Genomic DNA, 26,992 nt, shown 5'->3' with positions numbered 1-26,992 from the left:
TCATAGAAGAAAGCACACGTACTTCGGCTCCAAAAAAATGGCGGCCGGCCTAGCCTTTCTCCCCAGTGTTTGGAACATCTTCTGCGTGAAAGCCAATAGTAACAAGGACGGCTTCGTGTAGTAGACGTATACTGTGTGCGACATCCTGGCTGCACCTGAGAGGTCTGAAACATGTCTGAACGGAAAGTTTTAAATGTAAGGTAACAAGGATAAGCTGACAAACGGTAACAATGCTGTTTAATGTTCGCTAATAACTTTATAATTCGGTTACAGATATCTTCTATTATCCAGGTGGTTGGTAGCTTACCCTGAGGAGGGCTGGTTGTGTATCCCTACCTATAGGATCCATTAAAAAACTGAGTGACACTGTATTAAAGCCCAGTCCATGGCAAATAAAAAATGATCCTTTGTGGGGCTGTGCCTGCACTACGATGGTTAATTGCAGCTTTTTCCTAGGAGAGGAAAAAAAAAAGATGTATTTACCAAATCCTCCACTCATCCCCACAGCTAGACTGGTCCCCCGTAGCATCGGCACCCCACACTCCCCTGGTCTAGGTTCCTGACTTTGCCAAGGCTGGGCCAGGGTCCATAGCCCTGCCCTGGACGTAAGGACGCCAAGGGACAGTCCACTGCCGGATTGTGGGGGAGTGATAAGACAGCACATAGATGAGTCTGTTTTTTCATTCCAGCAGCATGTTGAATGAAAAAAAACAGACTTGATTCCCCCATCCACACATTTGATGTAGATGGGGGGATCCTCCCCTCTGTGCTGTTGTATTGTGACAGTGGGGAGACTTAATTGCCGTCATATGGGCAGCACAGTGGCTAAATGGTTAGCACTTCTGCCTAGCAGTACTAGGGTCGTTGGTTTGATTCCCAGCCATGGCACCTCCTGCCTGGAGTTTGCATGTTCTCCCTGTGCCTGCATGGGTGTCCTCCGGGTACTTCGGTTTCCTCCCACATTTCAAAGATATGCTGGTAGGTTAATTGGATCCTGTCTAAATTGGCCCTAATATGTGTATGTATAAATGTGGGTTAGGGACCGTAGATTGTACGCCCCTTGAAGGTTAGGGACTGATGTGAATGTACAATATATATGTAAAGCGCTGTGTAAATTGACGGCGCTATATAAGTATCTGTAATAATACACTGATCCGTATTGCCAGCTATAGTCTGCTGCACTGATGGAGATGGGAAAATCTGAAGGGCCAGTTGTACAGAAGGTGAGTGGTAGATATGTGTTTGCCTTTGCACATGAGCATGGGAGGGGGGGGGGGTAGAGGCTCTTTAACCTCCCTGGCGGTATTCCCGAGTGTAGCTCGGGGTAAAGTTTCAGTACCACAAGCGGTAACCCCGAGCTACACTCGGGAGTACCATGCGGCGCTGCTCCACGATCCCTCGATCACTTACCTTGTCCTGCACTCACGCGATGTCCCTCCTGCAGTGTCCCCGGCAATGTAATCCGGCGGATGCCGGCATCTGTCATCTGGGTTCCGTCCCCTGTGAGCGTCAGGACGTACGGGGGACGGAACGGCGGGAAATTCAAAAATCACAAAAAGTGACATTCACTAAAATCACATAGTAAAACATTACTGTATCAAAGCATTTCACATACATTTTGTCCCTAGTGCTTTGCCCTGTGCCCTGCCTGCATTTTTACTGTTCTTTCTGCCTGGAAACTGAGAAACGTCCATGGCGTCCAAAAAGTGTCCCTTTAGGTCAAAAGCGGTTTTAGACCAGCTAGAGAATAGCGATAGTAAATTAGAACTACTTGCAGAATTGAGTGATAATGATTTGTGGGGAAATTCGTCATCAGACACTGAAAACGATTTTGTGACTTTGCTCAGTGATGTGCGAACTTGGCGCTATATTTCAAATTTCAATGTTTTTGGTTTGATTATATTATCGAATTAAATTTATTATTATATTATTGTTTTTATGATTAAATTATAATTTATGATTTTGTGTTTCAAATTTTATCATACCCGGGATGTTTACTAGACTCTTGTTCGGACAGATTTCAGTGAGTTATTCCTAAAAATTACAGGCCTACAATAAAAAAAAACATATTTCCATGCAAAAAAATGGTACCGCTTTCAGCACCCAAAATCTGAAATAATCATAACTAGAGATGAGCGAATCGAACTAGGCGAAGTGGAATTCGTTTAGAATATTAGGAAAATTTCGATTCGCGACGAATCCGAAAATTAGCAGACTTCGGATGCGCGAATCGAAATTTTTCCTAAAATGGCGGCGACATGTGCGGCGACGGAGCGGAGATGTCTGGGAAGGCGCGCAGACAAGGCTCGCTGACCCATAATGCATTCATTCATGACATGTGAGCGCATTAGCCAATCAGCAGCCAGCCAGCCAGCACTGTGTAATGGTCGAGCTATAAATGGCGGCCATTTTAGAATTCTCCATTTGCCTCCAGTCATTCAAGAGAGGCAGAGCTGTCTGTATTGAGGGAGAGAGTTAGGGACACCGAAACGTTACTTAGGGCCAGAGAAACGTTACTTAGGGCCAGAGAAACGTTACTTAGGGCCACAGAATCGTTACTTAGGGCCACAGAATCGTTACTTAGGGCCACAGAAACGTTACTTAGGGCCACAGAAACGTTACTTAGGGCCACAGAAACGTTACTTAGGGCCACAGAAACGTTACTTAGGGCCACAGAAACGTTACTTAGGGCCACAGAAACGTTACTTAGGGCCACAGAAACGTTACTTAGGGCCACAGAAACGTTACTGAGGGACAGACACAGAATTGTTACTGAGGGACAGACACAGAATTGTTACTGAGGGACACAGAATTGTTACTCAGGGACAGACACAGAATTGTTACTCAGGGACACAGAATTGTTACTCAGGGACACATAATCGTTGAATTAAAGAGTATGTCAGACAACATGCAGAGGAGTGGCAGAGGAGGCAATGTTTTAGGAGCGAGCAGACGTGGCAGCAGAGGAAGGGGTCGAGGCAGCACTAGTCGCAGCCAGAGGCCATTGCTCCCGGTGTCATCCAGCGGTCGTGTCTCCACCGACAACCCTGCCGTCATCGATTGGTTGGCTCGGTCGTCTTCCTCTTCCCAGGTCACCTCTGACACCTACAGCCAACGGTCGGTGGGTACGTCAGACACAACCGTTAGTTGGCATGGCCCGGGAGCAAGCCCACTGAAATCACGTGTCCTCGACCTGCCCCTGTCCTTTGGTGTTCCCTCACCAAGCGAAGTATCGCATGCTGTGGGCTCGGCCCCACTGTACAGTGAGGAAGAGCTAACAGAGGGCGGTCAGGAACGGGGGGAGACATCCGCCTCTTCAGCAGCCAGGCGAAGAAGTAGTGGCGAGGAGAGTGGCTCGGTAGCCGGTCTAGAGACAGGTCTGTCTCCTGACCCACACGCAGCCGAGGGGGCTAGTAGTGAGGCGGAGACCCTAATTGATGATGATGAGGCTGATCGCACTTGGTAGCCTTGTCGTCATCAGGCTATTGCTTCCGCATCATCCGGAGAAGAGGGTGGCAGCTTGGCAGCGAGCAAAACAGTCGGTGGGTTGCCCAGGAGGCAGCAGGGTCGCAGCAGTGTCAGTGGAGGCAAACGGCCACGGAGTAGAGCACCAGCTCCACTGCAGCCTACCACCACGGCCAGTAGTGGTGCCGGTGTGCACGGAGGAAGTAGCAGTCAGCCAGTGAGGAGTATCGGGGGCAAAGTTTCCTACTCGGCGGTGTGGCAATTTTTCGTCAAGCCGCCCGAGGAAGTAAACGTAGCCGTATGTCGACTATGTGGCCAGAAAGTCAAGCGTGGCCAGGGGGCCCATGTTGGGACTACAGCGTTGGGCAGCATATGCAGCGTCGCCATTTGGTGGCCTGGGAAAACAGTGATAAAGATACGGCGGTTCTGCCTGCCCCAGCCCCCGCTCCATCACCCGCTCCGTTACTTGCTCCGTCACCCGACGTCAATCGCCCTCTATCAGCCAGTCAAGGCTCCAACACCTCTGCTGAGGGGAGTTGTCGCTCGTTGGCATCTTCCGCTCGTTCAGATGCTCCTTCTCCTGCTACTCCTCTTCACGGATTCCGTCAGCAGTCTTTCTTGGAATCCGTTTCCAAGAGACAACAGTTTGCGAGCACGCACCCGACGGTGCAAAAGCTGAACGTCCTCCTTTCCAAGTTGCTGGTGCTGCAGTCCCTCCCTTTCCAAGTGGTGGACTCAGCACCTTTCCGAGAAATGATGGCTTGTGCCGCGCCGCGGTGGAGAGTGCCAAGCCGTCATTTCTTCGCCAAAAAGGCAGTGCCAGCCCTGCATTCACATGTAGAAGAGATGGTGGGCCAGTCTTTGAGCATGTCGGTCTCTGCCAAAGTGCACGGCAGCGCCGACGTGTGGAGCTGTAACTACGGTCAGGGACAGTACATGTCATTTACGGCCCACTGGGTGAACGTGGTGCCGGCACAGCCGCACCAGCAACTTGGACAGGTCACGCCGATTTTGCCTCCACGTTTGCACGTCCTTGGTCCACAAAAGATGTCCGCCTCTACCACCTCTTCTTCCGCCGTGTCCTCAGCCGCCACCCCCGTGCCAAGTCCCATTACCCGACCGGCATATCACATGTGCAGGGCGCAACGGTGTCACGCTGTGCTGCACCTGGTATGCCTTGGCGAACGTAGTCACACAGGGGAGGAACTTCTGAGTGTAATGAACAGAGAAATCGACGGATGGCTGTCTCCGCGCAAACTGAAAATCGGAACCATGTTGACCGACAACGGAAAGAACATGGTGTCTGCTCTGCGTCAAGGAAGGTTGTGCCATGCGCCATGCATGGCTCACGTGTTCAATCTGGTTGTCAAGCGGTTCCTAAAATCCACCATCCCACTGCAAGACATCCTTAAAATGTCACGTAAACTTTGCATGCATTTCAGCCATTCCTACACCGCAAAGCACACCCTCCTTGAGCTGCAGCGGCAGAACGGAATTCCACAGCATCGCCTGATCTGCGACGTTGCAACAAGGTGGAATTCAACCCTACACATGTTAGACCGCCTTTACGAACAGCGAAAGGCCATCACCGATTTCCTGATGTTACAAGCGGATAAAGGTACTCCCCTGTGTAACTTCGATGTCAGCCATTGGCAGCTCATGCGTGACACCTGCCGCTTGCTCAGGCCCTTTGAGGAGGCCACGCTATTCGTGAGTCGGCAGGACTATGGGATGAACGACGTCATTCCTCTGTTGCACGTCCTGGAACAAATGCTGTTAACAATGGCTGGTCAGGGTGCGGTAGACGTGGCGCACAGATCTCAACGCCACATGACCCCTGTGGGGGCAGGACAGGAAGAAGAGGAGGAGGTAGAGGAGGACATTTGTGCTCAGGAATTATTGAGTGAAATGGGTGGTTTTTCCACTCAGCGGACAGGAGTGGAGGAGCAGGGGCATCTGGTAGAGGAGGAGGAGGAGGCGACAGAGGACCCAGACGCACCGTGGCAGTATGCTGTGGAGATGGAGGCAGGGAGTCCCCCGCATTCCTTGGCACAAATGGCCCATAGCATGCTCGCTTGCTTGCGTAGCGACAGCCGAATAATAACCATCAGACAGAGGGATGACTTTTGGCTGTCCACCTTGTTGGACCCTCGCTACCGTTCAAAAATGGTGGCCTTTTTCACACCTGCTGAGAGGGATTCCAAAATAACGTACTATAAAACCACCTATGTAGTCAGTTGGTCTCTGCCTTTGTGCGCCAACGTCCATCCTCAGACACTGTGGGCCCTGTGCGCTCGCGTTCCGCTGCCATAGCAGCAGGGGAGGGGAGGGGTGGGGTGGTAGGAGCAGTGGCAGCTCCACCAGCAGCGGCTGCCTCAGTCTGCAGTCGATGATGAGTAGCTTTCTTCACCAGCGCAGTGAGGAAACTACTAACCAGCCGCAGCAGCAGCATCAGGTGGACCTGGAGCAGGACCTCAAACAACAGGCTTGGGCCTACTTGGACAGCACCCTGCCAACCGAGGTAGACAATCCCCTTGACTACTGGGCAACGAAACTTGACCTTTGGCCCCAACTAGCTGAATTTGCCCTTGAAAGGCTGTCATGCCCGGCCAGTAGCGTGGCATCGGAGCGCGTGTTTAGTGCGGCAGGAGGTATTGTAACTCCGCGGAGGACACGACTGTCCACCCAAAGTGTGGAGAGACTCACGTTTGTGAAAATGAATCAGGCGTGGATTAGTCTGGATTTCAAACCACCAGTTCCTGACACAACTGACTAAATCCGCCATGAATCATGCCCCAAACATGTGCCACTTTCAGGTCTCCTCACACTGCTGGTGTGTTCCATTTTTTGTCATAGGGTGCTGGCAGATTACGGGCCTCCCATTGCTGCTGCCAGGCCCGTAATCTGCCGTGGGCCCCTGTACCGCCTCCTCATGCTGCTGCCAGGTCCAGAGTCTCTCATGGGTCCTTGTACGGCCTCCCATTGCTGCTGTCTCCATCACCACACTCTGCCATGTGCCACTTTCAGGTCTCCTCACACACTGCTGGTGTGTTCCATTTTTTGTCATAGGGTGCTGGCAGATTACGGGCCTCCCATAGCTGCTGCCAGGCCCCTAATCTGCCATGGGCCCCTGTACCGCCTCCTCATGCTGCTGCCAGGTCCACAGTGTGTCATGCCATGTGCCACTTTCAGGTCTCCTCACACTGCTGGTGTGTTCCATTTTGTCATAGAGTGCTGGCAGATTACGGGCCTCCCATTGCTGCTGCCAGGCCCCTAATCTGCCATGGGCCCCTGTACCGCCTCCTCATGCTGCTGCCAGGTCCACAGTGTCTCATGGGTCCCTGTACGGCCTCCCATTGCTGCTGTCTCCATCGCCACACTCTGCCATGTGCCACTTTCAGGTCTCCTCACACACTGCTGGTGTGTTCCATTTTTTGTCATAGGGTGCTGGCAGATTACGGGCCTCCCATTGCTGCTGCCAGGCCCGTAATCTGCCGTGGGCCCCTGTACTGCCTCCTCATGCTGCTGCCAGGTCCAGAGTCTCTCATGGGTCCCTGTACGGCCTCCCATTGCTGCTGTCTCCATCGCCACACTCTGCCATGTGCCACTTTCAGGTCTCCTCACACACTGCTGGTGTGTTCCATTTTTTTGTCATAGGGTGCTGGCAGATTACGGGCCTCCCATAGCTGCTGCCAGGCCCCTAATCTGCCATGGGCCCCTGTACCGCCTCCTCATGCTGCTGCCAGGTCCACAGTGTGTCATGCCATGTTCCACTTTCAGGTCTCCTCACACTGCTGGTGTGTTCCATTTTTTGTCATAGGGTGCTGGCAGATTACGGGCCTCCCATTGCTGCTGCCAGGCCCGTAATCTGCCGTGGGCCCCTGTACCGCCTCCTCATGCTGCTGCCAGGTCCAGAGTCTCTCATGGGTCCCTGTACGGCCTCCCATTGCTGCTGTCTCCATCGCCACACTCTGCCATGTGCCACTTTCAGGTCTCCTCACACACTGCTGGTGTGTTCCATTTTTTGTCATAGGGTGCTGGCAGATTACGGGCCTCCCATTGCTGCTGCCAGGCCCGTAATCTGCCGTGGGCCCCTGTACTGCCTCCTCATGCTGCTGCCAGGCCCCTAATCTGCCATGGGCCAGGAGGCAGCAGGGCCGCAGCAGTGTCAGTGGAGGCAAACGGCCACGGAGTAGAGCACCAGCTCCACTGCAGCCTACCACCACAGCCAGTAGTGGTGCCGGTGTGCACAGAGGAAGTAGCAGTCAGCCAGTGAGGAGTAGCGGGGGCAAAGTTTCCTACTCGGCGGTGTGGCAATTTTTCGTCAAGCCGCCCGAGGAAGTAAACGTAGCCGTATGTCGACTATGTGGCCAGAAAGTCAAGCGTGGCCAGGGGGCCCATGTTGGAACTACAGCGTTGCGTCAGCATATGCAGCGTCGCCATTCGGTGGCCTGGGAAAACCGTGATAAAGATACGGCGGTTCTGCCTGCCCCAGCCCAGGGTTCCATTTTGTCATAGGGTGCTGGCAGATTACGGGCCTCCCATTGCTGCTGCCAGGCCTTAATCTGCCATGGGCCCCTGTACCGCCTCCTCATGCTGCTGCCAGGTCCACAGTGTCTCATGGGTCCCTGTACCGCCTCCCATTGCTGCTGTCTCCATCGCCACACTCTGCCATGTGCCACTTTCAGGTCTCCTCACACTGCTGGTGGGTTTCCATTTTGTCATAGGGTGCTGTATGGCCTCCCATTGCTGCTGCCAGGCCCGTAATCTGCCATGGGCCCCCGTACCGACTCCTCATGCTGCTGCCAGGCCCGTAATCTGTCATGGGCCCCTGTTGTCGTTTGTTGGCATATTCCGCTCGTTCAGATGCTCCTTCTCCTGCTTCTCCTCTTCATGGATTCCGTCAGCAGTCTTTCTTGGAATCCGTTTCCAAGAGACAACAGTTTGCGAGCACGCACCCGACGGTGCAGAAGCTGAACGTCCTCCTGTCCAAGTTGCTGCTGCCAGGCTCGTAATCTGTCATGCGCCCCTGTACCGCCTCCTCATGCTGCTGCCAGGTCCAGAGTGTGTCATGGGCCCCCGTACTGACTCCTCATGCTGCTGCCAGGCCCGTAATCTGTCATGGGCCCCTGTACCGCCTCCTCATGCTGCTGCCAGGTCCAGAGTGTGTCATGGGTCCCTGTACGGCCTCCCATTGCTGCTGCCAGGCCCGTAATCTGCCATGGGCCCCCGTACCGCCTCCTCATGCTGCTGCCAGGTCCAGAGTGTCTCATGGGTCCCTGTACGGCCTCCCATTGCTGCTGTCTCCATCGCCACACTCTGCCATGTGCCACTTTCAGGTCTCCTCACACTGCTGGTGGGTTCCATTTTGTCATAGGGTGCTGTATGGCCTCCCATTGCTGCTGCCTCCACCGCCACACTGTGGCTCCACACTCTGGTTTTGGCCCCGTGACTGCCCAAATGAGTGAAGTGTGCGGTGATTCTAAGATCGACGGCACTCATCTGCATGTCATACTGACTGATAGTATTATTTCTCTTCCCCAGCAGACTCCAAGGGCATTTAAATTAAAGGTACAGTGTTCTGCACTAATATAAAGGCTCTCTGAAGCCTAGAAACACCCTTTTATAAGTTAAATTCGCAGCGAATATATTCGACTCGAATCAAAATTTTTTCACGAATTCGCCGAATCAGTCGAATCGAATTTTTTAATAATTCGCTCATCTCTAATCATAACGCCAGAGAGGTTAATTTTTTTATTTTTTTTTTTCAATTTTACATTTTCCCTTTAGAGTATAACTAAAGGCAATTTTTGTTTTCTAGTTTTGAATAGAGAGGAGAGGGATTAGAACACCTGTCCATTTTTATTGCGGTTTGTGTCCCTGTTAGGCCCCTTTCAGATGGGGCAGACCCACCAGTAGATCAGTTTGCTCAGTGGGGAATCTCTCCGCTGACCAAGTGAATGACAGGTCTGTGTTCACTCCGCTGCTGCAGAGCAGACACAGACACAGCGTGCTTTTTCCTATAGGGCAGTCAGATGGAAACGGACCACCTGTCTGTTTCCACCCGACTGTCATTCAATCCGATTCGCTGGATGGATGGCGTACAGGATCAGATTGGGTGTTGGTGGGTGTTGGTGGACACTTGTCCGCTGGCACTTGCTGGTCCATAGAGGTCTATGGATGGTCCGATCAGACCATCAGTGTGAAAGGGGCCTTTGGGATATTCACCCTTTCTATTTTTCCTGTTTACCATTATCATTGAAAGTGAAAGTAAAAGAAAACCCAAAATTTTGGGTTGTCCCCAGCAAAGTAATAGAGGGAATTTTTTCCAATGGGGACACTAGTTCTGGTGACCTGGGAGTCCCCAAGGGATTCCTTTCATTTGTAGGGATTTTCCCTCACTTCCTGTCTTGGCTATGGGACGGGAAGTTAAGGTAAATCTCCCCAATGGGACACAGTTGGCAAAAATTAAAGTGACAGGGGTTACAACCCTCCCTTGCTCTATCCAAAGTGAAAATAAGTTCTGCCTATAGTTCTACTTTAAATTTTACACTGCCCCTTTAAATTTTTTTAAAGGGAGACAACATCCCTTATAGCATGGACAGTGACAGGTACTCTTACTGAGACATCTAGGGTCTGTTAGGCCCCAGTTCTCTCCTCCGCTCTTAAAAGCATAAGACAAAACCAAGATCATTTAATTCAATGCTTTCAAAGGCTGGTAACAGCTTGTTTACATTAGCCAAAACCAGAAGTGACAAAATCCTTGTTGCATCCAGTTTCTTAGACCATAGATATGATCGGGAATATTCCAATCCTCGGTCATCTCTATAGTAAGGCTCCTTTTCTAGTGGTGCATTGAAATGAAAATTCTGGACTGAAATCGAAAATTCAAGATGCACTTGGCCGAACACCGAAATAGACAATTTAAAAGAATTTTTTTTTAAAGCAGAGTTCCGCTCAAAAGCGCAAGCTCCGCTTATTTTCCTGCTCTCCCCCCCCCCTCCACTGTCATATTTGGCACTTTTTTTGGGGGGGAGAGGGGAGCGGATACCTGGTTTTGACAGGTACCCTCTCCCACTTCTGGCTCAGTTCGCCAAGGTAAAGTGAGCTGGAAGTTCAGCCCCCTCCTCCCTTTCACAGTCTCCTGGGAACATTCACAGGTTCCAGGAGACTGCCAGACCAATTAGGAGGCGCAGAGAGCACCAGGCTGTGAAGCCACTAGCTGTCACAGCCTGGTGCCCACAGTTGAGATCCCAGGGCCGCGGAAGCGAGAAGGGTGAACATTGCTGGACAGGTGTGTGTTTATTAAATAAAAAACTGTAGCTGCTGAATTTTAATAAACACAAAAATGGCTGGAACTCCACTTTAAGTTATACTTGTATTATGTTCGACTTTTTAATTCATATCATGAATTTAAATTAATATGAATTTAAAAAATACAATCCAGCAACGTAAAATAACTTATTGAAAGTAACACACAAAAATTGGACATAAAATGAAATGTATGTAAAATTATTAAACTTTAATAGAGGCATTTTTGCATTGAAATTAGCGGGGGCACGATTTTGCATTGAAGGCAATGGTGCGCGATGTTGTATTGAAGTCAATGGGACACGATTTTGCATTGCAGTCAATTATTATAGGCGCTTTTTTTTTTTTTTCCTATCGACAAAACACAGATAACCCTATTTTCGGGTGATCACTGCTGCTTTCACAATCATCCATTTTTATTTCCGCTTTTGCGTTAAAAAAGCAGAAGAAAAACGTGTGACCGCATATTTCTATGGAACTCTTCACACTGATCTATTGTAGGTCTGTTGCGGTTTTTTTAAAATCCTGCTTTATGCATTTTTGATGCGGTAAAAAAAATACACCTCCCTATTGAAATGCATGGAAAACGCAGCAAAACTTATGTTGTGTTTTTTGGTGTTTTTGAGTCACGTCCTATAAAAAAACGCACCAAAAATACGGCCAGCTTCACTCCCTGGCTCCTTTGTGGGATGGGAGAGCCCAGAAAGGTGGCGGGGTACCCCCTTCTGCCGCATATAAAAGCAATCAAGTGGCTTTTTTTAGTCACTTGGATTGTGGTTACATCTTGCAGAATTGCCAGTTGAAAAAAAAACAATACTGGGGTCATGACTGCAGCCATGGCCCTGGTATAACCCCTTTAATCAGAGGAAATATCGATACATCCTTTTCGGGGAAGGAGTTTGGAGGCCACAATGCTGAATTAGCTTTGGTTGTTTTTCTGTTAGGAAATTACGTTACCTGGGCTTCTTAATAATCTTTTACTGTTAGGCCTCATTTACACTGGCACTCTTGTGTTTAGCTTTTCTAAACAAAGAAGTTGTCGTCTCTGAGTTGTAAATAACTTTTATGCTTCCTAGATCAACCGGTTCCTGCTGTAAGGTTTAGTTGTATTTACATACATTTACATACTTTTAGTTATGTTACTTACAGTTTCTAATCGGATCCTAGAATGTGCAGAATTCTGTTTTCTCTAAATAAGTGTTTAGGTATGTCCTGTAAATGCATATAAACATAAGTTTGATAGTACCTGTGTAAATGAAGACTTAAAGCGGAACTAAGACAAAGAGGAGGGGGGCTGAACTTCTGCTAGGATTGCTTAACCCCTTGGCACTGGTGCCTCAGCACATATGTATTTTTTTAATAGAACGCAAATGTGCAGCCGCTCTGCGTCTAGGCCCAGATGTCGGGAGGCCGCACATTTGCGTTCGGCTGGCGTGAAGAGGTTAAGTGATCCAAGCGGAAATTATTGTATTATTATTCTACAGGATTTATATAGCGCCAATAGTTTGCTCAGCTCTTTACAATATAAAGGGAGACAATACAACAACAATACAGTTCAATACAAGAGGGATAAGAGGTCCCTGCTACTTGGAGCTTACAATCTAGGAGATGGGAGTGGGTACCTGTCAAAACTAGGTACATGTCCCCTCATAAAGTGCCAGTTGTGTTAGAGGAGCGAGGGAAGAGTAGATAAACCGTAACTTCCCTTTTGTAGGTGAAGTCCTGCTTAAAGGAGCACGTCGCTTTCAGGAGGCATTGCCACTTGTCAGCCGCCTTCATTCATTTCAGTGGTATTGCATTGTAACCAACAGTTTGCAACAGGTACATGAATTTGGAGCAAGCACAGGCATTTGTCTCACAAGGGCATGGAGTGTCATAGACACTCTTTATGAATCCGCAAACACTCTCTGAGAACTACAGAGCCCCTACCATCTATGCTGTAGAGAAGCATAGAGGGATAGGTGTTTTGTAGTCCTTCCGTAGGGGACTGCTCCTTCATAAGTACAGTACTATGAGTGACTGCTGTCACCCTAGGACTGGACATAGTGAACAAGGCTCATTCTACTGGTATATCTAACACTTCCCTTGCCTCAAACTGACAATGCTGCTGTCCAAAGGTGTCCCTGTGCGTATTCATCCAGAGTGGGGACACTAATACAGGAGGTATGTTACTGGCCAGATCACTAGGTGAAAACAGAGGGGAAAAGCCTAAAAAAGAAAACAAATACATATCAAATACTTCCTGTCTCCTGAAGGAGAGCTTTCATGATGGTATTAAAAATTTTAAAAATAACCAGCTTTCCTTTTTACTTTTTGCTACTGGTAGTCTTTACCTAATAAAATTTTATGACACATAAACATTGTATTTTTAATAAAAAAAAAAAATGCTTGTATACATGTTGTAAAAGCACCCCCCCGAAAAAACAGTAGGGTACAATTGTTGCATTTAAAGGATAAGTTAACCTTTTAGATAAAAATAATAAATGCACATTTTTTTGCAGGTAAAAAAAATTAGCATTTACCGTATTTGCCGGCGTATAAGACGACTTTTTACCCCTTGAAAATCTTCTCAAAAGTCGGGGGTCGTCTTATACGCCGGTATACTGACACTTTTTAGGGGGGCGGTGCCGCCGCCGCCCCCCCCCCCCTTCCAACATAAGGGACACTAAGTACAGGGGTGGGCAGGGGCTGTTTCTTACCTGGCTCCGGTCCCACGACGATCCGGTCCAGGAAGCGCAGCTGCTCCTTCAGTTCGGCCACTGGATGTTCGCGCAGCTGCTCGGCTCCGCCTCCTCACCGGTGATTGGCCTCCAGAACTGTAGCTCAGGAAAGGCACACAGGCAGCCAATCACCGGTGAGGGGGCGGAGCCGAGCGGCCCCGCGAAAATCGAGTGCAGGAGCAGCAGGTAAGTGTTCAGTGTAGAGGTGCTGCTGCAACCACTTATGCTGGCTGCAGCAGCACCATACTAGAACAGGGTCATTGGTGTCAGTGGGAGGAATAGTGCCCCATTATTGGTGTCGCTGATACCAATGATGGAGCACTATTCCTCCCACTGACACCAATGATGGGGCACTATTCCTCCCACTGACACCAACAATGGGGCACTATTCCTCCCCCCCCCCCCCACTGACAGCAACGATGGGGCACTATTCCCCCCCCCCCCACTGACACCAATGTTGGGGCACTATTCCACCCCCCACTGACACCAATGTTGGGACACTATTCCTCCCACTGACACCAATGTTGGGACACTATTCCTCCCACTGATACTAATGATGGGGCACTATTCCTGCCACTGATACCAATGATGGGGCACTATTCCTCCCACTGATACCAATGATGGGGCACTATTCCTCCCACTGATACCAATGATGGGGCACCTATTCCCCCCACTGATACTAATGATGGGGCACCTATTCCCCCCACTGATACCAATGATGGGGCACTATTCCCCCCACTGATACCAATGATGGGGCACTATTCCCCCCACTGATACCAATGATGGGGCACCTATTCCCCCCACTGATACCAATGATGGGGCACCTATTCCCCCCACTGATACCAATGATGGGGCACCTATTCCCCCCACTGATACTAATGATGGGGCACCTATTCCCCCCACTGATACTAATGATGGGGCACCTATTCCCCCCACTGATACCAATGATGGGGCACTATTCCTGCCACTGATACCAATGATGGGGCACTATTCCCGCCACTGATACCAATGATGGGGCACTATTCCCCCCACTGATACCAATGATGGGGCACTATTCCCCCCACTGATACCAATGATGGGGCACCTATTCCCCCCACTGATACCAATGATGGGGCACCTATTCCCCCCACTGATACCAATGATGGGGCACCTATTCCCCCCACTGATACCAATGATGGGGCACCTATTCCCCCCACTGATACTAATGATGGGGCACTATTCCCGCCACTAATGCCAATGATGGGGCACTATTCCTGCCACTAATACCAATGATGGGGCACTATTCCTGCCACTAATACCAATGATGGGGCACTATTCCTGCCACTAATACCAATGATGGGGCACTATTCCTGCCACTAATACCAATGATGGGGCACTATTCCTGCCACTAATACCAATGATGGGGCACTATTCATGCCACTAATACCAATGATGGGGCACTATTCCTCCCACTGATACTAATGATGAGGCACTATTCCTCCCACTGATACTAATGATGGGGAACTATTCCTCCCACTGATACTAATGATGGGGCACTATTCCTGCCACTAATGCCAATGATGGGGCACCTATTCCCCCCACTGATACTAATGATGGGGCACCTATTCCCCCCACTGATACTAATGATGGGGCACCTATTCCCCCCACTGATACTAATGATGGGGCACTATTCCCCCCACTGATACTAATGATGGGGCACTATTCCCCCCACTGATACTAATGATGGGGCACCTATTCCCCCCACTGATACTAATGATGGGGCACCTATTCCTGCCACTGACACCAATGATGGGGCACTATTCTTCCCACTGACACCAATGATGGGGCACTAGTCCTCCCACTGATACTAATGATGGGGCACCTATTCCCCCCACTGATACTAATGATGGGGCACTATTCCTGCCACTGATACCAATGATGGGGCACCTATTCCCGCCACTGATACCAATGATGGGGCACCTATTCCCCCCACTGATACCAATGATGGGGCACTATTCCTCCCACTGATACCAATGATGGGGCACTATTCCTGCCACTGATACCAATGATGGGGCACCTATTCCCCCCACTGTTACTAATGATGGGGAACTATTCCTGCCACTGATACCAATGATGGGGCACCTATTCCCCCCACTGATACCAATGATGGGGCACCTATTCCCCCCACTGATACCAATGATGGGGCACTATTCCTGCCACTAATGCCAATGATGGGGCACTATTCTTGCCACTAATACCAATGATGGGGCACTATTCCTCCCACTGACACCGATGATGGGGCACTATTCCTCCCACTGGTGTGCATTGGAAGAGGGGTAGTCTTATACGGTGAGTATAGCCCAAACACTACATTTTAGCAGGAAAAGTAGGGGGTCGTCTTATATGCCCAGTCGTCTTATACGCCGGCAAATACGGTAATATTTTTGTCTACAGGAGCCTGGAAAGCATTGCACCAGCGATCAGTAGTGATCTGCATGGCTAATGCCATGCAGGTCTCCTGCAGACCTGTCCGAATATCTGCTTGCTGCACGGGATGTACAAGCAAGCAGATATATTGACAGGAAGCTTCAGTTAACTACGACTCTCACTCCACAATGCCATGGTACTTCATTAAAAACTACAAGTGTCAGCCCCTGAGGTAGTGAGCTCTTTAATCCACAACTTGGGGTTCCCCAGGGCGCGGAGTCTAAGCCCCAGCTTGCTTGTTCATCAGGGCCCCTGATGGTGGGGTTGGACTTGCAGCAGGCTGGGACCAGGTCGCGGCCCCCAGGTACACCCAGCTGAGGTAGAGGAGACCGCTAGCGGGAGCAGAGTATAACAGGAGAAGACAAACGGAATCCAAAAGGCAAGCTGAGGTCAGGACAGGTGGAAAATTAGCAATGTCAGGAACAAAGCTGGGGTCGGTACACAGACTTTAAAGGATTCTCAGTAGAAACACAAGGGAGCTTGAACAACAAGACGGTGCTCAGGCAAAGTGGGACAGACTGAGCATGTCTTAAATAGACAAGCCAGCTAGGAGGTGGCCCAGGAAGTGATGAAAGGGAAGGACATAAAACCCAGGGAATAGCAGACGACGCCCACAGGTGAGCACAGACAAACACACATGTGAGGAATCAAGAGCAGCAAGGAGGTAAGAATAAACACACAAGAGGCAGCTTGTGACAACAAGCTGACAGCTGCTAAGGCTGTCGGCACTTGTAGGCACTCATTCACTGAACTCTGTGAATGAGTGATGCGGCCGTGCTGTCTCCAAATCTGACAGTTCAAGGAGAAGGTTCCCCGTATATATAATAAGGTTTGCTGGAGTTGATGAAATTTTATGTATGTGGATATGAAACATGTTGTATGAGTGGATCCAGAGAGTAGTGATAAATGACCCGTTCTTTGAATGGTCTAACGTTGTGAGTGGTGTGTCTCAGAGTTCTTACTTGGGGCCAATGCTATTTAATTGGTTTATTAATGATAGAGATTGGAATCAAGAGCTCAAATTCAGTATTTGCTGATGATACTAAATTATGCAGGGATATAACTTTGGCAAAGGCTATACTGTATGTACATCATTAGAGATACCTCAACAAAATAACGGTGGGACACCTACATGGCAGGTGAGGTTCAACATTTAGAAATGTAAAGTTATGGACTGGGGTACCAAAAATACACATACAAACTACACTTTAGGAGGGGCTTCCTTTGGGAGAAACAGTGATAGGAAAGGTTCTGGGGGTGCTTGTAAATCAGACTTGGCAATAGCATGTAATGCCAAGCTGCAGGATACAAAATACTATGCATTAAAAAGGGACACATTCTAGAGATAAATCAATAATTCCACCACTATACAAAACATTGGTTTGATCTCATCTTGAATATTCATAACTGAACTGCGTATGCAGTTCAGTTTTGGTCACCAAGCTACAGGAAAGTCATTGTTGAATTAGAACAAGTTCAGCGACAGGCAACAAGATTATGAGGACTGATAACATAGATTACAGTTGTTTACTAAGAGGGGATATCATTACAAAATACAAATACTATATCAAAGCTGACTTCAGTGATTGTAATAAGCTTTTTACTCTAAAGTCCCTGAAGAAGACCACAATTGGAGGTTAGAAGAAAGGAGGTTTAACCTTAGATTGTGGAAAGGGTTCCTTACTGTTAGAGAAACTAAAATGTGGAGCTCTTTCCTTCAAGAAGTAGTATTAGCTGATAGTGTCGGCAACTTCAAAAACTGTTGTTGGAGAATAAAAATCACACACATACACTCATAAGTTGAACTGGATGGAATATCTTTTTTTTTTCAACCTGTAAACTACAGTGCTCATCGTAAATGAGTACACCCTAACAAATTTGTCAGAAAACCTTCCCTTTCATTTCAGAATCAACATTTTCTATGGGACAGCATGCTACAAAATATTCCCACAAATGTGGGTCATTGATTGCAGACAAGATTTGTTAATTTGCACACGCAAAAAAGTATTTTTCCTAACAAATTATTATTAGTGAATACACCCCAATGAAAGCGTTAGGAGCAAAGCAAAATTTTAGACGACAAAATCCTAATTAACAAGAATTGACCTTCAGGTTAGTCTAATTATTCATTAAACAGGTGTCCAGCAGACAGTTGATTATAAAAGGGAATTACTTAACAAAGAAAAACCCTTCCCATTTCATGTTGTCAGCAATGGCACCACATGGAAGAGAAATGTCACAAGGCCCGAGAAAGAAAATAATTTCTTTACAAAAGAAAGGTGAAGGCTACAAGAAGATCAGCAAAGCTTCACTTATCAGTCAGTGTTGGATTTTAGACACATATAATACTTATTTTAGTGTCTTGAGGCGATTATGAATGAAAGAGCTGTTGAAATAAAAAATAAAGTGTGATTTTATTCTATCACACAATGGCTTAAAATAACAATGTAAAGCGTATCATGAACAGTTCCATGTAGATAAAACTACTGTAGAAATATCAAGCAGCAGTTTAAGAAAAAGTCACCATTCTTGTCATAGATGTCCGGCCATGTGCTGTTCTGTCCTTTATGCTCTCCTTGTCCTTCTGGAGACTTTGTGAAGAAGCCGGAAGTAGACTGAAGTGACGATCTTGTCTTACAGCAAGCACCTGTTCCAGCTTCTCAGACTGTGTGTGTGAGTGCGTGTGCGCGTGCCTTCGTCCACTGTCCCTTATGGACCTTTTATGAAGCGAATAAGCGTCATAGTTTGAGATTCTTAATACCTTGTATGGCAGTCAGTCCTGCTTGGCAAAGTCATTTCATAAAAGGGAGTGGACGATACATAATGTTTTTGATTGACAGGTACATATGCTGATATACATGATACTATAAGCTATTCATGTTTAAATAATAATATAACTTACGTACGTATCTCAGCTTACTTTACTGAAGAATTAAATAATATCATTGGCGTAAGGCGTCCATTCAATCATATTAATATTAATTATGATTAATCATGAAAACCAAATATTTTGCAAGCTTGCCATCAATATAAGTGCCGAATCATGAATTTGATTAATTTCTTTCAAGTCCCCCTTATTATGATTAGTCCATAATTAATTTTTTAACCAATGCACACTTCATTCATGGCCCACACACACAGCCTTGTACTAAATGATCGTACATACTCTTCATAACTAGACCAACCAAAAATAACTTTCCTTCTAAATTCTATACCTTATCTTCAGTTTCTCTTACTATAAACATTCTTAATCATAATTAATATTAAATGATATATGATAATAGTACTATTACAATAATAATAATTAAATGATGTAATAATAATTAAATAATGTAGTATATTTCCATATTTGTATAATAATTTAACTCTCCGGAAACATACTTTCCATACTAAAATGTATCATAAGTTTCTATTGCTCCTATAAGAGTAATATGTTTCTTAACCTTTTAACAAAAGATATTCTATTAACTGGAATAACTCTGTGAAGTTTTAACCAAAAAACATTCAGTATATGAATATGTAAAAAATAAAAATAATTTCCTAATATGGATGTAAGTATCAGAATAAGAAGATCATTAAAATGTATACGTGACCTAAAATAATTTTCAATAATAAATTATGTTATCGCTAATAGTAAATAGATTTCCTCTTGATGAATCTTTTCTTCATACAATGTCTATAAAATATCTTCTTTAAGTTCTGTAAAATTAGAAAAATTTTTGTTGAACATGATAAAGCAGTCATATGTATGAAGTTTTAAGCTCTTGTTCATTCTTCTTCCCATATGAAGATCTCTTCTTTAACATCCGAATTCCTTAACGTTGGCTTGTGGGAGATTGTTACGCTTCATATTTGATTTTAGATGCCATTTCCGTAAAGAAATGCAGTATCATTACTTTGACACAAACATTACATTATTCTTGCACCTTTTTTCAACAAATATGAAAGATTATGGAACAATCAGTTTGAGTTTGGAACACATATGGGAAGTAACATTACTTTCTATTTCCTTTTACACAAAACTTCTATATATCAATCAAAATACTGTCCTTGTCCTGTCTAAAATTACCTAAACTAAAATACAAAAGTAGTGTGATATTTAGGTATGACAAGACGCAATATTTCATCATAGGTCATGACCCCAAAACCACGTTTTACTAAACAAAGAAAAAGGTTTTGTATCACCCTAGAGATGACAATGGACTATGCCTTTGTTCTCATCTCTATAAAATTAGAAATATGCGTAACTGTTTTCTGTGCTGATGTCATTATTCTGGTGTTAACTATATAAACCTGTGTTGGTGTGTTTTCCTGAAAATGTTTTCCTGTTACATCTATCACAATGTGTTTGGCTAACAGTGCTAACAGTGCTCTTATCCACTGAGGATACCTTTCACGACATTCTCTGAATGTATCTTTCTCAAGAATTCTTCTTCGTGAACGGTCAGGAGTGTGTAATATGATACTGTTTGATTTCACTGTGCTTTCTGATGCTTTGATTGTATAAAAGACACTTAGTTGCTGTACCTCAGATGTAAAAGTTTTTTCCAATGGTGATTAATTTCTGGAGAAGTAACTAATTAGTCTCTCATTACCTTTTTAATTGAGACAAAGTTACTGAAATTGCATTGTCAGATACATGAGTTTTCACAAAAGGAGGATTGTAACAAACCTCAATTGTATCTAATGCTGGCGCATTCTGCAAATCCTTTTTCAACACTTTTAAAGCGTTATTCTCATTTGGACCCCATAGGTCAACTGTTATTTTTACTCCTCAAAAGATGATATAATGGCTTAACTTTCTTTGCGAAACCATGTGTAAGCTCTTTGCAATGATTTATGTTTTTCAAAAATTGTTGCAATGCTTTATGAGGTGTAGGAACTGGAATGGCAGTGATAGGTCTGACTGTTTCCTGCAATAATTGTCGCTTTCCTTGACTAATCTGCATGTGAAAGTATTTCACCTGATTTTTCATCAGCTGAAATCTTTCCGGGTTTAATTTTAGGCCTGCATCCTGTAACAACATAAATAACTCAGACAAAAGAGCAATATGTTCGTTAAATTCTGCGTACTCAGCATAATTGTATTTACATGCTGAAAAATGCGTTCTGGCCTTGAAAAGTTTGATAGAATTTTTGTTATAGATTCATGGACTACACCATCACTGATGTCTAAACCAGCTACTAATCGAGTGAATGCATAAGTTTCTTTCTGGAACTTGAAAGCTAGCTTGTACTGACAACTTTTAGCTAAGGGGATCGAAAAATGACTGTTATCGATTTCCAAAACAGAAAACACTTTGGACTCGGCCTTCAAATGTAACTTGATATTAGAATGATCAGGAACAACTACTTTGTTTGTGATATGTTTATTCAGTGACCTGAAGTCCACTGACAAAGAATATGAATTGTCAGCATTTTTGATAGGCCAAATACAGTTATTTACCACAGATTGTGTTTTCTTTAAAATGCCAAGTTGTACAAACTCTTGAATAATAGCAGAAAGTGGTCCTATTTATTCTTGTGGTAACTCATACTGATTATGGGGTATAGGATCTTTTCCCTCAATATTCAGTTCTGTATTTTTCAAAGTTCCTATGTCATTTTTAAACTTTGACCATAAACTTGGAAAACGTTGTACCAATTCCTTTAAAACACAATTACCATCAGTATCAGGCCATTTTTGTGCTGTAGACATTTTAGAAATGAAACCAACATCACTATATACAGAAGGATCAATTAACATTGATTTGGGCCCAGATGAATTCCTCCAAATAACTTTGGTCATAATATCAATAATCCACTTCTGCTTATTGATCACATCAATGCCAAGAATATTTTCTGTGGCGTTACAGTACCAAATATCAATGTTAGTTTTCACTAGCCCAGGTACTTCAAATGTTACATTAAGTACCTGTCTAGCAGTGGAATGACCTGTATTATTAAAACCCTTTATATTACACATGGGTGAATTTGGTTTCACAGGTATGTTTTCTCTACTTCTCAGATCCGCTGTCAATCAAAAATGTAATCTTTTTACCATTCAGTAAACCTTGTACAAATGGTCTTCCATTGTCATCCAATACAATTGGAGCGTCAAATTCTAATGGTATTGGGGATGAATGTGGACATGATTCTATTTTTGAAACTGGTAATAAACCATTTGTGTCAGTGACAGCCCTTCTCACCATGTTGTCTGAACACTTATTGCTAGTCAAATTATCAATCTGTTTAACTGTTGAGGCATAAGGCAATTCAGTTAAACCTTTATCATTACACAACAAAGCAGGTTGTACAAAAGCTGCTTTTTCATTTTTTATTTCCATATTCTTTATTTGTGAGTCAATTTTAAACTTCCAACAATGCCATCTAATATGTCCTTGTTTATGACAGTGAAAGCATGTGGTATACTCTTTATGACTCGCTTGCATCTGTCGTTGTCATTCTTACTGGGACTTGTGGTACCTGGCATGACTGTCTGGCTATTTTTGTCACTTTGAATCACAGCTACCTCGTAAGTGAGATTGCTATTTTTCAATTCTCTCCGGATTTTGTCCATGAAACTTACTATGTCATTCAGATTTTGTTTTTCCTCTGCTATGGCAACTGTTACTGGGTCAAGATACTTGAATTTCTTTACAAAAGCTTTGATCATAGCTGAGTCTTCCTCATTTTCTACTCCAAATATAATTTTATATGCTTTGGAAAACTTATTTTTAAACTCAAAAGGGTCGTCTTCTGTAGTAGTCTGAAGTAAGTCTAGCATTTCTACAGAAGGTACGTCCTCACCAGTTGAACATAACAGCAATTGTCGCAGTCTGTCGCGTCACTGTTTTTTACTGATCTTTATTGTTAATAACAGAATTTTCTATTCGAGTCATAAATTTAATTGGTAGCCATAACGGAAATAAATTATTTATTTCAATATTTGAAAGCTGATGACATTTGATGTGCATTTCATACATTTCCATGTTGCTGTAGATGTCTTTATTTGAATCATAAGCAGGGATGTCTTTCATTAATTGATTATGTATTTGCAACTTAAGTTTTGCAGTTTTACATAACAATTCTTTATGTTTAATTTGTGTTTCATCATCAGAGTCAATATCCAAACTTTCAGAAATATCAGACCGTCGTGGTTCTGATCTTGAATCACTCTGTTTGTCATCTGTGTTTATCATGGCAACCTGTTTACTGTCATTCTGCAGTCTTAACAAAAGATTTGTTTTTGAGTCAATTTGTTCCTCAAGGTTCTCTATGTAATTACACAAAATTACAAAAAATTTCACAGTTTGGGCAATTAAGAGCATTTTGAGACAAATTGTCATGCATTTCTGTGTTCTGTACAATGCTACATTCTGTCTGCTTTAATGTACAAGATTTTTTAACAGGTAAATCAACATTCAAAATCATTTTGTTGAATATTCTTACTAAATTTAAGACATTGGATATCTTTTTACGCTGTCTGTGCACAGTAAATCTAGATTTATCTATCTGAACATTGGCCTGTAAACATTCATTGTACGTGTACTTCCATAAGTCACTGTCATCAGGATATAAAGAAACATCTTTAAACTCTAGCTTGCTTTCTATAGCTAACTCATCAATAAATTCCATAATTGTTACTCACCGTAATCAGAAGATTTTCTCGTTTGACCCGGCTCAGTCACTGGACCTCTTGTCCACCTCTGTTTAATCGCCTTTTCTGCTAGATTCTTTTCACCGTGTTTTTTCAAGACTTGAAAATCACAGAATTGTGCTTTCTCCCCCTTATCAAGGAATGGAAAACTGGAGAAAACTGTGGCGGAGGCTGGCTCACCAAAATGTTGGATTTTAGACACACATAATACTTCTTTTAGTGTCTTGAGGCGATTATGAATGACAGAGCCATTGAAATAAAAAATAAAGTGTTATTTTATTCTATCACACAATGGCTTAAAATAACAATGTAAAGCGTATCGTGAACAGTTCCATGTAGATAAAACTACTGAAGAAATATCAAGCAGACGTTTAAGAAAAAGTCACCATTATCGTCATAGATGTCCGGCCATGTGCTGTTCTGTCCTTCATGCTCTCCTTGTCCTTCTCGAGACTTTGTGAAGAAGCCGGAAATAGACAGAAGTGACGATCTTGTATTAAAGCAAGCACCTGTTCCAGCTTCTCAGACGTGCGTGTGTGTGTGCGTGTGTGCGTGTGTGTGCGTGTGTGTGCGTGTGTGTGCGTGTGTGCGTGTGCGTGTGCGTGTGTGTGTGCGTGTGCGTGTGCGTGTGCGTGTGCGTGTGCGTGTGCGTGTGTGTGTGTGTGTGTGTGTGTGTGTGCGCACGGTCGTCGTCCACTGTCCCTTATGGACCTTTTATGAAGCGAATAAGCGTCGTAGTTTGAGATTCTTAATACCTTGTATGGAAGTCAGTCCTGCTTGGCAAAGCCATTTCATAAAAGGGAGGGGACGATACTCACATAATGTTTTTGATTGACCGGTACATATGCTGATATACAGTCAGGTCCATAAATATTGGGACATCGACACAATTCTAACATTTTTGGCTCTATACACCACCACAATAGATTTAAAATGAAATGAACAAGATGTGCTTTAACTGTAGACTGTCAGCTTTAATTTGAGGGTATTTACATCCAAATCAGGTTAACGGTGTAGGAATTACAACAGTTTGCATATGTGCCTCCCACTTACTAAAAGTAATGGGACAATTGGCTTCTCAGCTGTTCCATGGCCAGGTGTGTGTTATTCCCTCATTATCCCAATTACAATGAGTCGATAAAAGGTCCAGAGTTCATTTCAAGTGTGCTATTTTGCATTTGGAATCTGTTGCTGTCAACTCTCAAGATGAGATACAAAGAGCTGTAACTATCAGTGAAGCAAGCCATCATTAGGCTGAAAAAACAAAACAAACCCATCAGAGAGATAGCAAAAACATTAGGCGTGGCCAAAACAACTGTTTGGAACATCCTTAAAAAGAAGGAACGCACCGGTGAGCTCAGCAATACCAAAAGACCCGGAAGACGACGGAAAACAACTGTGGTGGATGACCGAAGAATTCTTTCCCTGGTGAAGAAAACACCTTTCGCAACAGTTGGCCAGCTCAAAAACGCTCTCCAGGAGGTAGGTGTATGTGTGTCAAAGTCAAAAATCAAGAGAAGACTTCACCAGAGTGAATACAGAGGGTTCACCACAAGATGTAAACCATTGGTGAGCCTCAAAAACAGGAAGACTAGAATAGAGCTTGCCAAACGACATCTAAAAAAGCCTTCACAGTTCTGGAACAACATCCTGTGGACAGATGAGACCAAGATCAACTTGTACCAGAGTGATGGGAAGAGAAGAGTATGGAGAAGGAAAGGAACTGCTCATGATCCTAAGCATACCACCTCATCAGTGAAGCATGGTGGTGGTAGTGTCATGGCGTGGGCATGTATGGCTGCCAATGGAACTGGTTTTCTTGTATTTATTGATGATGTGACTGCTGACAAAAGCAGCAGGATGAATTCTGAAGTGTTTCAGGCAATATTATCTGCTCATATTCAGCCAAATGCTTCAGAACTCATTGGACGCCGCTTCACAGTGCAGATGGACAATGACCCAAAGCATACTGCAAAAGCAACCAAAGAGTTTTTTTAGGGAAAGAAGTGGAATGTTATGCAATGGCCAAGTCAATCACCTGACCTGAATCCGATTGAGCATGCATTTCACTTGCTGAAGACAAAACTGAAGGAGAAATGCCCCAAGAACAAACAGGAACTGAAGACAGTTGCAGTAGAGGCCTGGCAGAACATCACCAGGGATGAAACCCTGCCTCTGGTGATGTCTATGCGTTCCAGACTTCAGGCTGTAATTGACTGCAAAGGATTTGCAACCAAGTATTAAAAAGTGAAAGTTTGATTTATGATTATTTTGTCCCATTACTTTTGGTCCCTTAACAAGTGGGAGGCACATATGCAAACTGTTGTCATTCCTACACCGTTCACCTGATTTGGACGTAAATACCCTCAAATTAAAGCTGACAATCTGCAGTTAAAGCACATCTTGTTAGTTTCATTTCAAATCCATTGTGGTGGTGTATAGAGCCAAAAATGTTAGAATTGTGTCGATGTCCCAATATTTATGGACCTGACTGTACGTGATACTATAAGCTGATGATGTAACCTCAACTATTCATGTTTAAATATTATAATTTACGTACGTATCTTTACAACATATCAATGTATAATCACTAATATATATATATATATATATATATATATATATATATATAAAATCTCTCAACTTATAAATTATACGAAATTCACACAGATATTATTAAAAATACATTAATAGTAAGTCACTTCTAATACCTTTGACATTTATTAGAGACTTTCTAACCAGCTGTGCCTAAATATAGAATACTCAGTCTTCAGCTGGTTTAGCTGATCTCAGCTTACTCATATCTTTCGGTCTCAGCTATAGCTTATATCTCAGCTTACTTTTCTTTACTGAAGAATTAAATAATATCATTGGCAAAAGGCGTCCATTCAAACATATTAATATTAATTATGATTAATCATAAAAACCAAATATTTTGCAAGCTTACCATCAATATAAGTGCCGAATCATGAATTTGATTACTTAATTTCTTTCAGTCAGAATACTGTAGCAAAAGTGATACAAAAATTTAACAAAGATGAAACATCTTTGAAAGATCTCTTATGATTAAGTCAGGTGACGAAACATGTCAAGGGAAGTGATGTCAGACGTATAGAGGAACTGGAAGTGATCCGGTGGCCATTTTAGAATCTGGCAAAACCTCATAGAAGTCCATGTGGAGGAACCAGGGAACTCTGAGAGGTTTGGATATTCTGATAAAGGCTGTTTTAAAGAGGAATCATGATGTAAGCATATTCAATAAAGTATTTTAAATTGTATATGCGGGTTTACGCTATGATGTATTCTATATATGGTGGGCATCGGTGGATTGGTGGAGATTCATGGTTATACTTGAAAGCTACTATATCTGGATGACATCTTGATCTGATCC

At 44.5% G+C, this 26,992-nt stretch overlaps 1 protein-coding gene across 2 annotated transcripts in view; it reads left to right on the top strand.

The window, feature by feature from the left end:
- The first annotated feature begins 26 nt into the window (after positions 1–26).
- YJU2 (YJU2 splicing factor homolog) overlaps positions 27–26,992 on the top strand; it is a 71,723-nt gene continuing 44,757 nt past the window's right edge. Inside the window, exon 1 of one of the 2 annotated variants that reach the window (XM_089687873.1) lies at positions 27–195. In XM_089687873.1, coding sequence (XP_089543999.1) covers positions 172–195 — 24 coding nt within the window. In that variant the 5' untranslated portion in view covers positions 27–171. The remainder of the gene's footprint in view (positions 196–26,992) is intronic. The other variant, XM_089687874.1, reaches the window with a different exon arrangement.

Source organism: Staurois parvus, unplaced genomic scaffold, assembly GCF_062004578.1.
Source record: "Staurois parvus isolate SC_StPar_1 unplaced genomic scaffold, SC_StPar_1.0 ptg000439l, whole genome shotgun sequence".
NCBI classification, from domain to species: domain Eukaryota; kingdom Metazoa; phylum Chordata; class Amphibia; order Anura; family Ranidae; genus Staurois; species Staurois parvus.
Note: the sequence above shows the minus strand (reverse complement) of the source record. Positions and strands in the feature narration are given on the sequence as shown.